The sequence below is a fragment of the Cricetulus griseus genome, chromosome 7 (genome assembly GCF_003668045.3).
Source record: "Cricetulus griseus strain 17A/GY chromosome 7, alternate assembly CriGri-PICRH-1.0, whole genome shotgun sequence".
Classification (NCBI taxonomy): domain Eukaryota; kingdom Metazoa; phylum Chordata; class Mammalia; order Rodentia; family Cricetidae; genus Cricetulus; species Cricetulus griseus.
This window is the reverse complement of record NC_048600.1, coordinates 97,579,537-97,594,676: the sequence shown is the minus strand read 5'-3', so window position 1 is coordinate 97,594,676 and position 15,140 is coordinate 97,579,537. Positions and strand designations below refer to the sequence as shown.

The following is a 15,140-nucleotide window of genomic DNA, read 5'->3' as shown; positions in this document are numbered from 1 at the left end:
AAGTATCATTGTTATAAGAAAAAATTTTTAACTATTTGAAAATATAACCAAAGATTACAATAATAATCTAGTACTAGGGAATGATTTCTCCTTGTGATATTTACATATATGAAACCATAATACTTTTATATATCTATACTCAGTATTTTAATTTTGTTACACATGTCATAGAATACACACGCATCAGTGGTACTTGAGAAACAGGTCACAGGACTGAGTGATACAGAAGTTAACTAAGTAAGGAGGCCACTGCAGTTCTAGAAGCACTGCCTGTTGTTAATTGCATAGACAGATGCTGGTCTCTAGACACTGCTTCATTCTTAGGAGTCATCTGATGACTCTAGCTGGAGCTGTGGTTTCTTGACATAGGGTACTATCTACATCCCTTTTTCCATGAAAATCTTAAAATTTAGAATATATAAAAAACCTCTGGGAAGAGCATTCTTCTAACGGCCACCTCTAGAACTGACATCTGGACATATGTCAAAGAAAACCTAAAAACCTGCTCTAGTGTACAACAGGAACTTTAGGATTTTTTCAGTTAATTAAGCTCACTAAACTTTGGTTTGTTAACAATCAGTCAAAACCAACTAGCCAACCTGATGAGATATCCAATGCTGGCAAAAGCCATTTGGAAGGAATTCTAAGAAAAGCACATGTATCCAAAAGAACAGTATTAGAAATTCATTAGAAGTAATTCCATTTGGGCAGACTTATTTTTCAAAATCAGCCTCAAATATTTTCTAATGAAGGGACAGAAGATCATTTTAGACAAAGACATAGAGCCAAATATACCCACTTAGAATAGGGATAATAGGAAAGTATGTTTTAAAAAAAAACCAAAAATACAAAAAAACCCAAAACAAAGCAAAATCCCCAACGTTCTTACCACATATCCTATAATACATGTTTCTCTATATTTAGATTTTCTATCTTTCTAAGCTTGAGGCTGGGACTGAACCCACAGCCTTCTCCATGTCAAACTAGCACTTTATCTCTGAGCTTCATCTGTTGCCTTTAGGAGTCAATGTTTTCTTCTTCCTTTAAAGCTCTTCACAGAAAATAAGGCTCCATACTCAATACAAAGTATTTGTATGCACCTAATAGTTGGTTATGACACTGTTCTACTGTAGATCTCAAGTACTTAAAGATGTTCCCCCATCTTCAGGCATAGATCAGGGGCTGTGATTTCTCAATATGTTCAGAGTTCATGGTCTTCTGCTTTTCTCATTTTTTTTTGGTTGTGAGCCTGCCTATAATGGCTGAGCCATCTCTCAAGACCTGGTCTCCTTCTCTAAGGGCTCTTCCAGAGCTCACCTGCTGCTCAGCACAATTAAAATAAGCTGCTTTTCTAACACATAACTCACAAGACAACAGTGACTTAACTTTAATATTCAGCATTTAAAAAGACAAACTAATTTCAAAAGAATTAAAGAAAACATAATACAGTTGGGCGTTGGTGGTGCATGCCTTTAATCCCAGCACTCGGGAGGCAGAGGCAGGCAGATCTCTGTGAGTTCGAGACCAGCCTAGCCTGGTCTACAAGAGCTAGTTCCAGGACAACCCCCAAAGCCACAGAGAAACCCTGTCTTGGAGGGGGAAAAAAAAAAAAAAGAAAACATAATACAATTTATCTCGATTAACTTCACATTCTTGAAGCTATTTTGAGACTGAGTTAAAAAGAAAAAAAAAGATACATAAAAACGAGTGTCAATCCAGAAAAATACCTGGGTCCTGTGTACAGGATAAACAAGCAATCATTTTTGTACTCAAGCCCACAAACACTCTCCAGGCAGTTTTAGACAATAATGGATCTGTGAGAATTTGAGTTCATGATAAGCCAAGTTGTATCAGTTACTATTTTCATCACTGTGACCAAGTACCCAGCTAAAGCAAACTTAAGAGGAGTTTGTTTTAGCTCAGGTTAAGAGGGGATACACGGGACAGGTGTGGTGGCATATGGATCTCTATGAGAGAAACCTCCTTGTCTCAAAAAAAAAAAAAAAAAAAAAAAAAAAAAAAGAGGGTAACACTGTTTGCAGTCAGGAAGCAGCATCAATGGAAGTCCGTATTCTAAGGGAAATGGATCACGACAGTCAGGGAGGAATTCCCTCAGGAGATGAATCTGTGTGAGTCTGAGACAGAAGTGTGTCTTGTAAGTGATTCTTACATCAGTTAGGTTGACAATGAAGATTAACCATCACATCAACCAATTCTTCGGTAAGTATGGAAAGGGCCAGCCCTATCATCATCATAATCTTCTCCCCCCCCCTTTTTTTTAAATCGCTTATTTTGGACTTTATTTGCTCAAAATTCTCGAGGGCGCCGCTCGAATGTGCGAGGGTCGGGGGTGGGACTTCTCTCTCCTCCTGGAGAGGAGTCTTTCCACATATTCCTGGCTGTCCTAGAACTCACTATGTATACCGGGATGGCCTTGAAATCACAAGATCCACCTGCCTATGCCTCCCTAGTGCTGAGAAACATTCTTTAATGCTCAAATTAAACTTTCAAAGAAGCTGGGTGGTGATGACACACATCTTTAATCTCAGGGTGCAGAGGCAGGTGGATCTCTGAGAGTCTGAGGCTAGCCTGGTCTACAAATTGAGTTCCAGGACAGTCAGAACTATTACACAAAGAAACCCTGTCTCAAAACAAACAAACAAAAAAACCCCCAAAACAATAAAATAACAACAAAAACTTTCCAAAAAATATTGCCTCAATCAAGAAGCACAGTCACAATGGTAGGATCTTAGTGGTTGGTAATTGATGTTTCCGCATATTTTTTATATCATTTAAATAATTTTATAATTAAATTCAAGAAGGCTGGTCAAGAAGTTCAGTAGATAAAGGCACTTGCTACTATGATTGCTAACCTGAGTTCCAGACCTGGGACACACACAGTCAAAGAAAAGAAACAATTCCCACAAGTTATCATCTGATATTCACCTGTGTGCCATGATGTACGTACACACACACACACACACACACACACACACGTAAGTATAATAAAGGATGATAGCACACTGTAAACAGTTAAATGACAGTTAAATACAGATATAGGTAGGCTAAGTAGTTTCAAAGCTGAATTCCTAATATCTACTTCCCCACAATTTCCCCGATACTATAAAGCAGAAATGAAATAAATATATCAGTCGATGGCAACTAGTCTTTAAATTTGAATTCATATTACTTTATTTCCTATTTGAGCATTCTCTTCTTTAAAAAAAAAGTACCAGGTCACGATGTGGATTCAACAGTTTCAACCTGAGTTAATATGCCAACTAACATTATGAAAAAAACCTACCATGCCAACAACAACAAAATAATAAAAGGGAATGAAGGAAACAAGTGGGTTTGCTTCAAACAGGGGAATTTAAAAAGCTTGTCTGAATGAATGTTAATACTGCTGAGAAGGAAAAACCCTGACACCTAGTGCCCATCTGGAAAAACGAAGCTTCCGAGCCATGCTAATTCCTTCTCATGACAGCTTAGGCAGAGGTGACTATTCAAATGCATTAAACGTAGAATATACTTTTCTGGGGGAGTGGGGTGGTACTAAAGAAAAAATTCTTCTGCCATGCTAGGATGGCAGTCTGTCATTACCACTCCTGTTTGGGGTGCCTCATTATGATAGCTACTTCTAAACACAGTGTTTTCTCATCTCCAGTTTTTCATGGTGACAAAAATGACGGGAAGGAATGTAAAAAGCCCATGCTTGATCTCCATCAGCAATAAAACTTCTGTAAGAGTTGCCTCTTTATCACATTTTCATCATTATAGATTACTGATTGAGTTCAAATAACTGTAAAAAAGAAATAAAATGAAACACTAGTGGACTTACTTCACAACAAAGAAGAATGTAACCACATAAGAGCCAGGCTTTTCCTTTGTCCTACCAGGCGAAGTTAAGTTGTTCTCTGTCAAGTGCATTACAGCCTTTTGCTTGATCTTAGCCTGAGCTTTTTAATAACTGGGTTTAGTACAAAAAGCAGTTGTGCTGGATTGCAAAGTGTTACTCAAAATGTGCCCACCTACAATTACAGCTTCCACCAAATGATCAAAATAGGTTAGCAAACAAGCAGAAAAATGAAAACAATTCCTTCAAAAAGGGAAGTAGTAAAGCAGACTGGATGGATAGCTGTGTTTCTTCTGTAGTTCCGAAGCATACATTCATCTAGCTATGTATTTACATACAGTGCTCATCATTGCTGCATCATAGCAGCGAGAAAGGAAATCTGTTAGTCTCTGTTGCAATCACATTTTCTTCAATTTTCATCTTTACTTGAAACTATTAAGAAAATCCCAGGCAACTCATCTTTAGAGCTATTTGCAAGTAATGTAGTTCACGGATTTGGTCCACATCGTTCTTATCCTGACTCTAAATTCATATTAAATGCAAACTATTCAAACCTGACAATGAGAAAAATGTATCCTATACTTCTCACCAGGAATTAGGTAGTATTTCCTTAGTTACATCTTTCTTGATGGGAAAGGGACACTAGGAAAATAGGAAGAAAGTAAGCTAACACAGAATCAGACAAGCTCTTTCTCATGCTTTTAGCACAGGCACAAATGTTCAGAATGCAGGTCACATCTCTGCTGAAATAGCCAATGTCTTCCTCAAATGGCAAACAGGTTACCTAAAACTAAATGGAACTGAATCAGTCCAAGTTCTGGTCCTATCACCATTTTACCTATTTACCATTCTAGGAAAAAAGTGGGGGAAGAAAGGCCGGCCAACAAGGTAACCAATGTTCTGATAAGTGCACATTTTCTCCCTCTGGCTGTAAGGAGAAGTACCTCAATTCATGGGAAAAACTATACAGGAATCTCATGTTTTACCCTCATTCCTAATATCCATGTGCTGGCTTTTAAATCCAGAAGCTGCAATACTTGAAGGTAATTCAGCATCACCTACAATGATGACCTGGTAGTGGCATCACTCTGGAGAACACCACATTATGATGATTTAATGTCTATGTAGCAACAATGCATTTACATTGAGCCTTGGCTCTCAGAACATTAACAGATCCATTTCTTATTCCCTTTTAAATAAAACCACTTCTCAAGGCTCTGTTCTGATGCCCATTCTCTTTGGCAAAGGACAGATTTGCTCCAAATCCCATCAGCATGAGCTCACTTTGTTCTCTTCACACCATTCTTCAGGTAATATGTAGAGTGCTGGGCTCATGACAAACTTGTCGCTTTGGCCAAAGAAAATTAAACTGCAGTAGCAGAAAGCCAACGTGCCCTGATAAAACTGGTCTCAGCTCGAGGAAATATATCCTACTGTCACCTCGTCACCTCTTATGTACAGCTGTCCCTCAGAGTAGAACGATGAAACTCAATCCTTAGACTGGCGAGTCTCTCGATGGACACACTCCATTGTATGTCCAAGCTATTGGTAGCAGAGATTGATTCTAATACCTTAACCTCATTCCTGTCATGCAGTATCCATAATCTAGCTAAGGTCAGTGACCTCACCAGCCATCCTGGGCATCAGTTATTGACTGTTCACAAAAGACTATCAACCTCACTCTTCCTGAACTCTTAGGCTCAGAAACAGCAAGCTAACATGCAGGCTCAATCCTAGTCAATCATTTGAAGAAAAGGAAAAGAGAACAAAGAAAACACATAACTGAGAAAAAGAAAGACAGAATAATGTGAAAAGTGCAACAGCCATTTCCACAAATGCTGTTCTTTCTGGTTTTACAACTATTAGGCAAAAAAACCCCTCGTGGTCACTACTATAGACTGCCACTCATTGCAGTAGCCACTCCTTTCATACATACGTTTGTTAGGTCTTAAAGGGGTTAAAAAAAAAAAAAAAAACCAACCCTTTAATTTTTTTTTTTTGTGTGTGTGTGTGTGTGTGTGTGTGTGTGTGTGTGTGTGTGTGTGTGGTCTTTGGGTACAGAGTTCCGTATAATAAGACTATTTGTATTCATACTGGCAGAGTAAACACTACATGTTCATGCCCAGGCAGCTCTGTGCTTGTAATTTCAGCAAGAACAGAGCTCTGTCCCTTTGGGACTTCACTATTCCCCGAGTCTCCATTCGCTCAAACACAGAATGAGAATAGAGAAAGCAGGAGAAGAAAGATCATGGCAAGAGGTTTCACACAGCAATGAAGCCAGTTTTCATGTGGAAAAACAACAACAAAAACCCCTCATTTTATGTTTTAATTACATTAGTTAAAACCATTTTACTCTCATCCTCATGTTTACAAGGTTGCTTTCTGTTCCTCAACAGCTATTCAATGAATCAAAATTACAGACTAGCACAACAAAGCTTTTCTTTTCTGCTGAGGGGCTTGCAAGCAGAAGCCATATAGTAGGTACAGAGCTCTGCTTCAACTTTGTGTGATGATGCATATGCATTTACATTTGGCAACACCTGCCACCTACACCCCATTGTCTTGGAAGAACTCCTACAACTCTAAGCCTCTCCATCTGGTCCAGTGCTTGTCTCCACCCCAATGCTACATCACCTGCTCTTGCAGCCTATACTGTGGTACTCAACAGTCATATACATTGCACACAGAACAAATATTTTTGAAAAGGATACTGGACCTGGGTGTGGTAGCACATGCCTTTACAACAGAAACAACAGAGTTCAAAGCCAGTGTGTTCTACATAGTGAGTTCTAGGACAGCCAGGGCTACAAAGAGACCCTTTTTCCAAAGAACCAAAAAATAAGATACTCAACACAATGGGAAAAATTCATATAGCATCTATAATAATCACCCAGCTTGCTTATGTTAACACCAAAATAAAGGTTATTATTATCTATTGATTTTTGCTTTTTCAAGACAAGGTTTCTCTGTATAACCCTATGTATCCTGAAACTGGCTCTGTGGACCAGGCTGACTTCAAACTCATAGATCCACCTGCCTCTGTCTCCCAAGTGCTGGGATTAAAAGTGTGAGCCACCACAGCCTGGCTCAGATAAACATTATTTTAAGGAATGAGTTTAGCCAGGGATATATCTGAATCTGCAATAAAAATACTTGTATTTTTAGGTGTGTTAATATTTTTACCATTGTTATAATTATACCTTAGAAGCACAGTCAAAATCGTAAGAATTTTAATGTATGGAAAAGAATATGATGGGACACAGGAGAATTTGTCTTTATGTCATTATTAACATGGTACTACATGAGAAAGGTTATTAATCCTAGAAATGTTTTCTGTTTTGTTTCAAGACAGTGATGCATGCTGCCAGATTAACCTTGAATTTCTAATTTTCCTGTCTCAGCTTTTAGATGCTGGAATGTGACAAAATACATGGATAGAAAATGTGTTTATTTTAAAAATTCTTATTATTTTAATGACTAATAATTTATTATATTTTTATTTGAAACAATTTTAAAATATAAATATATTTTGATCATAGTCTCCTCCCCTAGTCTTTCTAGATCCTTTCCCTGTCTCTCTCCACCCAAGTTAAAGGTTTTAATAACTATCAGAATCAGGCAGGTATGGTGGCACACTTGTCTAATCCCAGCACTCAGAAGGCAGAGGCAGGAGGGTCTTTGTGAGTTTAAAGCCAGCCTGGTCTATGTAGTGAGTTTCAGGCCACCCAGCTTTACAAAGTAAGAGACTTTATCGGAAAACAAACAAACAAATCAATGAATGAAGGACTTTTTGTTTTTTTTTTGTTTTTTTAAAAACTATTGGCTATCAATGAGCCCTTCAGGAAGAACTTCTTTTTTTTTTTGCTTTGTTTTGTTTTGTTTTTTCGAGACAGGGTTTCTCTGTGTAGCTTTGGAGCCTATCCTGGCACGCACTCTGGAGACCAGGCTGGCCTCGAACTCACAGAGATCTGCCTGCCTCTGCCTCCTGAGTGCTGGAATTAAAGGCATGCGCCACCAACACCCGGTTAGGAAGAACTTCTTTATCATACAATATCACCAAATCCAATGAATCAAGTGTAAAAAAGGATACCTAAAAATCTCAAAATTCCAAACTTAATAAAAAAGGATAATAATCTATTCTCATGTATCAATTATGAACTCATCAATCTTGCTCCACTTAAAATCTGACCTTCATCTCTGTTTTGAAGCAAATTCTAGACATTAGACCTTTGATCTATAAAGGTGTTATATTAGTATGTATGCCCATCAGAAAATAATATTCCTTTTCAAAAAGCAAAATTGTAATACAATTATTATACCTAAAAAATTCACAGTTATTTCTTGGTTTGCTGTCCTGACTCTGCCACTTGAGTCTTAACTTCTACTGTGTAATGACAGCTCTCATGGAAGGCTGGTACTAGTGGACACAGAGATGAAAAGGGAGAATTATTATCTACTTGCCTCATTTCCTCCTGGAAGCCTGTTCATATGGACCAGCTGACCTTGATCATCCAACACCAGTTCAGTGTATGTCAGCATGTCGGAAGGCAGAGGGGGTGAGGGAAGGAATGCTTGACTGGACATAGACTCCCAGAGTTTGATGAGTGACTAATGGAAGAAAGAAGTTTGACTTATCAGTGACAACATTTCAACATGGATAAAAATCAGTCAGATTTGGTCACTCTGAATCTACTTTCTTTTCCAAGAGCTCTAGGAAAGTGTGAGCCTTAGACTAAATGCTCCAACCTTCATTCTCAGCAAACATACACTTGTAGCCATTTTTACAGCATTTTCAGTTACGTCAAAAGTCAGGTACTTCCCCAATATAGTCAAACTACTGAATGAGTATGAAACAGCACTGGAGCATTAACACACACAAAAGCACTAATAACCATCCCAGTGAAAGTAAAATAAAAAATTCAAATAAACAGCATCAGTCAGGTGTGGTGGCTCATGTCTTTAATCTCCTCTTTAGCACTGGGAGGTTGAGGCAGGTTCATCTCTATGAGGTCTAGGCCAGCCAAAGCTACTACAGTGAGACCCTGTCTCAAACAAAACAAATAAAACCAAATAAATAACACCATCTTTTCTTAAAAGTGTATGTATCTGTCTGTGGGAGGGCAAGGATCTTAGGGAAACTTGACAGTAGAAGATTTAAAAAAAAAAAAAAAAGTACATAGGACATCTGCTACTACAACCAAATCCAAGAAAGCCAGGATTAGGTTTCTACTATAGATTAAGGGAAGATGCCTTTACTACTTTTCACAGCAATAGCCACGCCTCCTCCCACAGGAATTAGTTAAGATGTGTATAACTATAAGTATATACCAATTAAATTTCAAATTTGAGAATACATACCCATGCATTTGTAAAAACACTGATGATTTCCATTTTCTACTTCTTATGTAAATAAATCATTGTTTATGAAGCTCTGTCCTTGCTTGTCTTAAACAGCTAAAGCACAAATTACACACACTTATGTGTCCTAGCTCTGTCCCTTGTCAATTACAAAACAACTTACATAGCACTGACACTGAGAATCATAACCACACCCAGTTGTCAGGGTAATGAAACAATAAAATGGAGGTAATGACTGAAGGTCGTGTGTTCTGAGATAGGATGGTACAAATAAATGGGTACATAAAGGTAATTTGTTTTTGTGAATACTACAGGAATCACAGACTACTAAACAAGTCCAAAGATAAATATTACATTAAGATTCAAATGTGGTAATATTGATAGTACTGACTAAGAGACTTGAAAAATTCTACATCAAAGATTTTTTTTTTTTTGTTTTTTTTGTTTGTTTGTTTGTTTTTCGAGACAGGGTTTCTCTGTATGTATAGGCTTTGGAGCCTATCCTGGCACTCTCGCTGGAGACCAGGCTGGCCTCGAACTCACAGAGATCCACCTGCCTTTGCCTCCCGAGTGCTGGGGTTAAAGGCATGTGCCACCAACGCCCAGCTCAATGATATTTCTTTAAAAATCCCATATTCTATGATGCTTTATTCTTTATGTGTTGTATTCTCTGCTTGTGATATACCTCTCTACTTTTGATAGGAAAAATCTGCAGCATAGAGAGGGTTTGCCGTCATAAAGATCAGGGAGTTTATTTCCATATAGGGGAAGAGCTTCATAATGTCACACTTTTTCATGCTAGGTTTTTAATTCAACTACAGTAGATCTACAAAAGAAGTTATACCTTAAACTAAATATAGTGGTGATACCCATTTGTCTATGCTACCTATAATGACTCTCATCTTGGCTTAGGCTAAGGGACCATCATAGAAAGTAGGAAAATGGAAACTCATTCCATTCCTCCTTTTTAAAATGTCTAATTTGAACACAGACTCAATACATGTCCTCACACAGGTCTTTGTAAATATAACACGTGGTATGGGTTTAATCTCTTCCACTTGAGACTTCTCTTCTCACCACTCCTTATGCAGCACCTGAGTTAGAAGAAACTAAAATCATCAATGAGACAGAAATTAGAAGAGTGTCAAGATACTCCTACCCCTATTTGAGTGCCCTTCTCTAGGGAAAGCTGGACCTGGTGGAAATTCAGGGAAACCTCATTTCTTTAGAACTCCCACCCGTTAGCCACCTTTACCTGTCGAAACATCTCTGGGATATCATATATATACGTTGTTCCTAAGGACTGTGCCTGAAACCTCTTTGACTGAAGAAGGTCTTTGGTCACATATGGAGTATTGATTAACATTCCATGCAGGGGGCCCTGCTTGTCTCCATATGCCTGAAACATGATCTGTGTGGAAAAAACAGAATGCATAGACAGTTAAAAGACAGACAGAAAATGAAATAACTGCCTATAGCATTGTTTTCCATAATGCTATTTACTGAGAAACTGTTGGGGATAGAGGAAGTGTTTAATGGTGGAGACTTGCTTCATGACACTGGATATTTGGTGTTATCCCTTCTCTGCCAGTTAACTGACTCTAAAATAGTGATGTGTAACCAACCAGGCATATATACTAGGCTGTGCTTAGTTTGGGATTAGGTGAGATCAACAAGAAGGTCCAGTGTAAATTTCACATCTCAGAGACAAAGTGATGACATATGCCTTCTAAAGTGACTTGAATCACTGATACTAAAAAATGAAGCACGTCAGCTAACTAGACAGAACAGTTCTAGTATTTACTAGAGGTAATTCTTATTCTTGGGCCAGATCAAGGTTCTAGCACTTCTTAATGTATTAGTCCCTTAGTTAGAAGGTGTTTTGTAGTATTATTAGCCACACAAAAGCTTCAAATATTTTTATTTGAAGTAAAATTAAATTTCATTCACTCACCTAATTAATTCTTGTTAGCTCATAATACAAAGCCTAGGATAAAAATCACTATATTTTATTAAATTACATATTAAACTATATATATTTCTCTATAGTATACTGTCTGTAACTAGTGAATTCCTGCAATTGCTGAATTGTCACATAGTGAAACCACCACACCAGTTTTTAATCATTTTTAACTCAAATATTTCTAGAAGAGTACTTCATACTCCATATATTTAGCTAGTTTTATTTGCTCATGCATATTTATAAGGGGTGCCATTATTTCAATTCAATTAATATTTATTGAGTGCTCAGAGGTTGTATAACACTAAACTAGGCACTTTATGTATGAACACATAAAATATAGATTCCCAACATACTGAATACAAATGGAGATTGGAATGAAAAAGTATATATATATATTCATATATCTGTTTGGACCTAAAATATAAGCACAAGTGTACCATTAATGAGAAGATCCATGGATTTGATATATATGCATAGAATGGAATTAAGTACTGCCCTAAACTTGAAGGTCATCCAGCTAAGTGAATCCTTAGCATCTTAGCTCAGAGGAATAAGAGTGCTCTGGTGACTTGTCAATTAGGTCTTATTCTGGACAAAACATACCCTAGGCTGATTAAAGGCCCTAGAGTGGAACCTCCACCTCACCTCTCTTCTAAAAGACCAGGGGGAAAGTTGCTATGTGGGAGCGGCAGCAACACCATGAGAGTAACAGAACTAGTCATACTTTTAGCAGATTTCAAGTGTTTTGGCAAGGATACAGTATGAGAAAACTGGATTTGGGACAAAGACTGAATCAGAGTGAGAAAAAGAAGCAGGTTTAAGACTGTGAGACAACTCAGTAAAGATACCTGCCACCAAGCCTGACAACCTGAGTTCAATGCCTGGGACTGAAGGACCTGATTCCTGCAAGCTGTCCTCATCTGAGATGAAGTTAGGCTAACCATAGCAAAGCAATATAACCATGCAGTAAGGAAAGGATCTGAAGAAAGCTGCCAGAGTATATACATCGCTGCTGGAATTTAATGGTAACTATTAAGTGGCTAGTCAGTTTCTTACGAAGTTAAAAATACTATTAACCAGCAATTAGACTCCTATATATTTACTCAAGAAAAATAAAAATTAATCTATATAAAGATACGCAAATAATAGCTGGGCATGGTGGCAGATGCCTTTAATCCCAACACTTGGAAGGCAAAGGCAGGAGGATCTCCTTGAATTTAAGGCCAGCCTGGTCTACATAGTGAGTTCCAGGACAGCCTGAGCAGAATAATGAGTCCATGTCTCAAATAAAACAAAACAAAAAAAGATTTACAAATACACATTACAGATACATTTCCAACAATCCAAATTTGGAAATAAAACTCCGATATTGAAAGGATATAAACATTTTGGTAAATCTACAAAATGTAATACTACTCAATGAAAAGGAGTATACTCATAGTCCTTGCAACATAGATGAACTCCCAAAACATTATGTTAAACAAAACAAGTAGAATACAGAATAGTTTGAATTGTCTGATTTCCTTTACAAGCAACTATCGGACAGGCAAAACTAATCTACAGCAACAGAAAGCACATTAGTGATTACCTAAGCCTGTAATTGTGCTCTGCCTTTCACTGAAAAGAATGAGAAACCTTGTGGGGTGACAAGAAGTTCTCTATCATGACTGTGATGACAGTTACATATTATACACAATTGTCAGACTTGACCAAATACAACAAATGAATCCATTTTGGTACATGTAAACTATATAAAAATATAAACTTACTAAGGGTGATTTTAAACTGTTCTCTTTCCTTTTTTTTACTGGAAGTCAATTCATTTAAATTTTGGACTATCCAAACCTCTTCTCCTTACTACTTTGTCCATTACAGCCTATAGGCAAAAACTATACAAGAAACATGAGGCTGGGTGCTAGTGGTGTACACCTTTAATCCCAGCACTGGGGAGGCAGAGACAGGCGAATCTCTGTGAGTTCAAGGCCAGCCTGGTCCACAGAGTGAGTTCCAGGGCAGCCTCCAAAGCTACAGAGAAACCCTGTCTTGAAAAATAAAACAAGGGGCTGGAGAGATGGCTCAGAGGTTAAGAGCACTGGCTCCTTCCTCTCCCAGAGGTCCTGAGTTCAATTCCCAGCAACCATCATCTGTTATGAGATCTGGTGTCCTCTTCTGGTGTGCAGATATATATGGAAGCAGAATGTTGTAAAATAAATAAAATCTTTAAAAAAAAAAAGAAGAAAAAGAAAACAAAAGAAAAAGAAAAAGAAAGCAACATGAAACTCCAGATGGTTAACTTTTCTTCTTATTGGCAATAAACAATGTACTAGGGCAAGAGGTTGGTAATAATGGATCCTAACTGAGGCCCCTGAATGACCAGTTATGTTAGCTCCATTTTCTCCTATGAAGAACACGGTAATTAAAAGTTGGTAGAGGTCGTGTTTTCCAAGTTTAAAATCATGCATAGATTTTATTTATACCTCCCACTGAAGGCAACAGCAGGGCTTCCTTAGAGAACCGTCTCTGATTTACACAGTGGGCATCCTCAGAGCCCTGCACATATTTCACTTTATGATGTCTCATACCATAGAAACATCAATTACTCATCTGTCTTTTCCCATTGATGTACATTTCTTAAGGAGGAATTGCTTTGTATGCATAGTTCCTGACACACTATATGTGGTCAGTACATATTAAATAAGCAAATGAAGAAATGATAAACATGGTTCTGATTACCTCAATTTCCTATGATTCACTAAGGAAAGAGTTCAGTGATAAGCACCAAGTAGGCACTGGTGCATGGGAACTGGCTGGAGGCTGCTCTGTGATCAGTTCCCACCTCTACCACCTCTACCACTGCTTACAACCTAGCTTCCATACTGTAGCAAGGCTCAGCAACCTCCAGGGCTTTTTAAATATGCTGGTCCCCTTCAGGTCGAGGGAAGCTTATTCACTCTTGCAGACGCCTATTAGGTGTTTATTTTGTGCCAGGTGCAATACTAAATCTCTGCTGAAAGCACCTGTGCCTTTCATGTACCTGTGTCACCGCTAACCAGCATCAGGGAAATCTAAGAGTTTTCTAATAAAAAGAAATGGAAAAAAAAAAGAAGAAAGTTATGAAGAAAAAACATTTATCAAAAACATTAAAATCTCAAGTGGCCCTCTTATTTTACAGAAGAATAGGCCTGCCTTGAAGCCATTGTAGAAGTTAATTAAAAGCATCCCTAACCATGGAAAGCTCTGACTGAAAATGTCCTTAAGGTTGTCCTGAAAAACATCACATGCAGCAAAAACTATTGAGCACTCTTTTTCTTGCTCACCCCTGTGCTCTGTGTATGCTGTTCTAACTGCTTGCTTCTTAAAGGGTAGATTTCTTTGATCATCTAACTGAGGAGCAAAGAACAAAATAAAAGATCACTAAGAAAACTGACTAAACTAGGATTTTAAAATATTCATCTCCAAAACACAGACAAAAAATGTCTTTTCCTACTTCCATTAATCTCTTCCCAGGATCAAATGCACAAAACAGTATATAACCCTTGTTTGTGTATTCTGGTCCAAGTCTACCCTTTATCAGGAGTACACCTTTCAAGTATATACTGAAGCCCTAAAATAACATACTACCTCTGAAGATGTGCCCATACTATTGAAAATAGCCCAAATGTTTAGAAACTAAGGTGGTAAGCCAATTAAAATAGAATGCTCTGTCATCATAGAATCAGCATGCTTATTCATTTTTCATTTCTGCGTTCTTAAATTGGTTTCCCTTGGAAAATGAGTTATAGTTTGCCACTTTGCTCATGTATAGGCATACAGCACTCTGAATTCCATGAAGGAAGTGAGCAAGAGTGAATGGAATAAGTAGTGTACAAGTATGAGGAAGACACTGCGTGGCCCAGCTCCTGATGTGATACTATGCTGAAATTCCCCCCTTTTAAAGACAGAGTTGGAGATACATCCCAGCAA

At 37.8% G+C, this 15,140-nt stretch overlaps 1 protein-coding gene across 1 annotated transcript in view; it reads right to left on the bottom strand.

The window, feature by feature from the left end:
- The window catches only part of Acaca (acetyl-CoA carboxylase alpha), a 208,066-nt gene that overhangs the window by 69,100 nt on the left and 123,826 nt on the right, over nucleotides 1-15,140 (bottom strand). Inside the window, 2 exon segments of the mRNA NM_001292056.1 lie at nucleotides 8,318-8,464; nucleotides 10,470-10,625. Coding sequence (NP_001278985.1) covers nucleotides 8,318-8,464; nucleotides 10,470-10,625 — 303 coding nt within the window.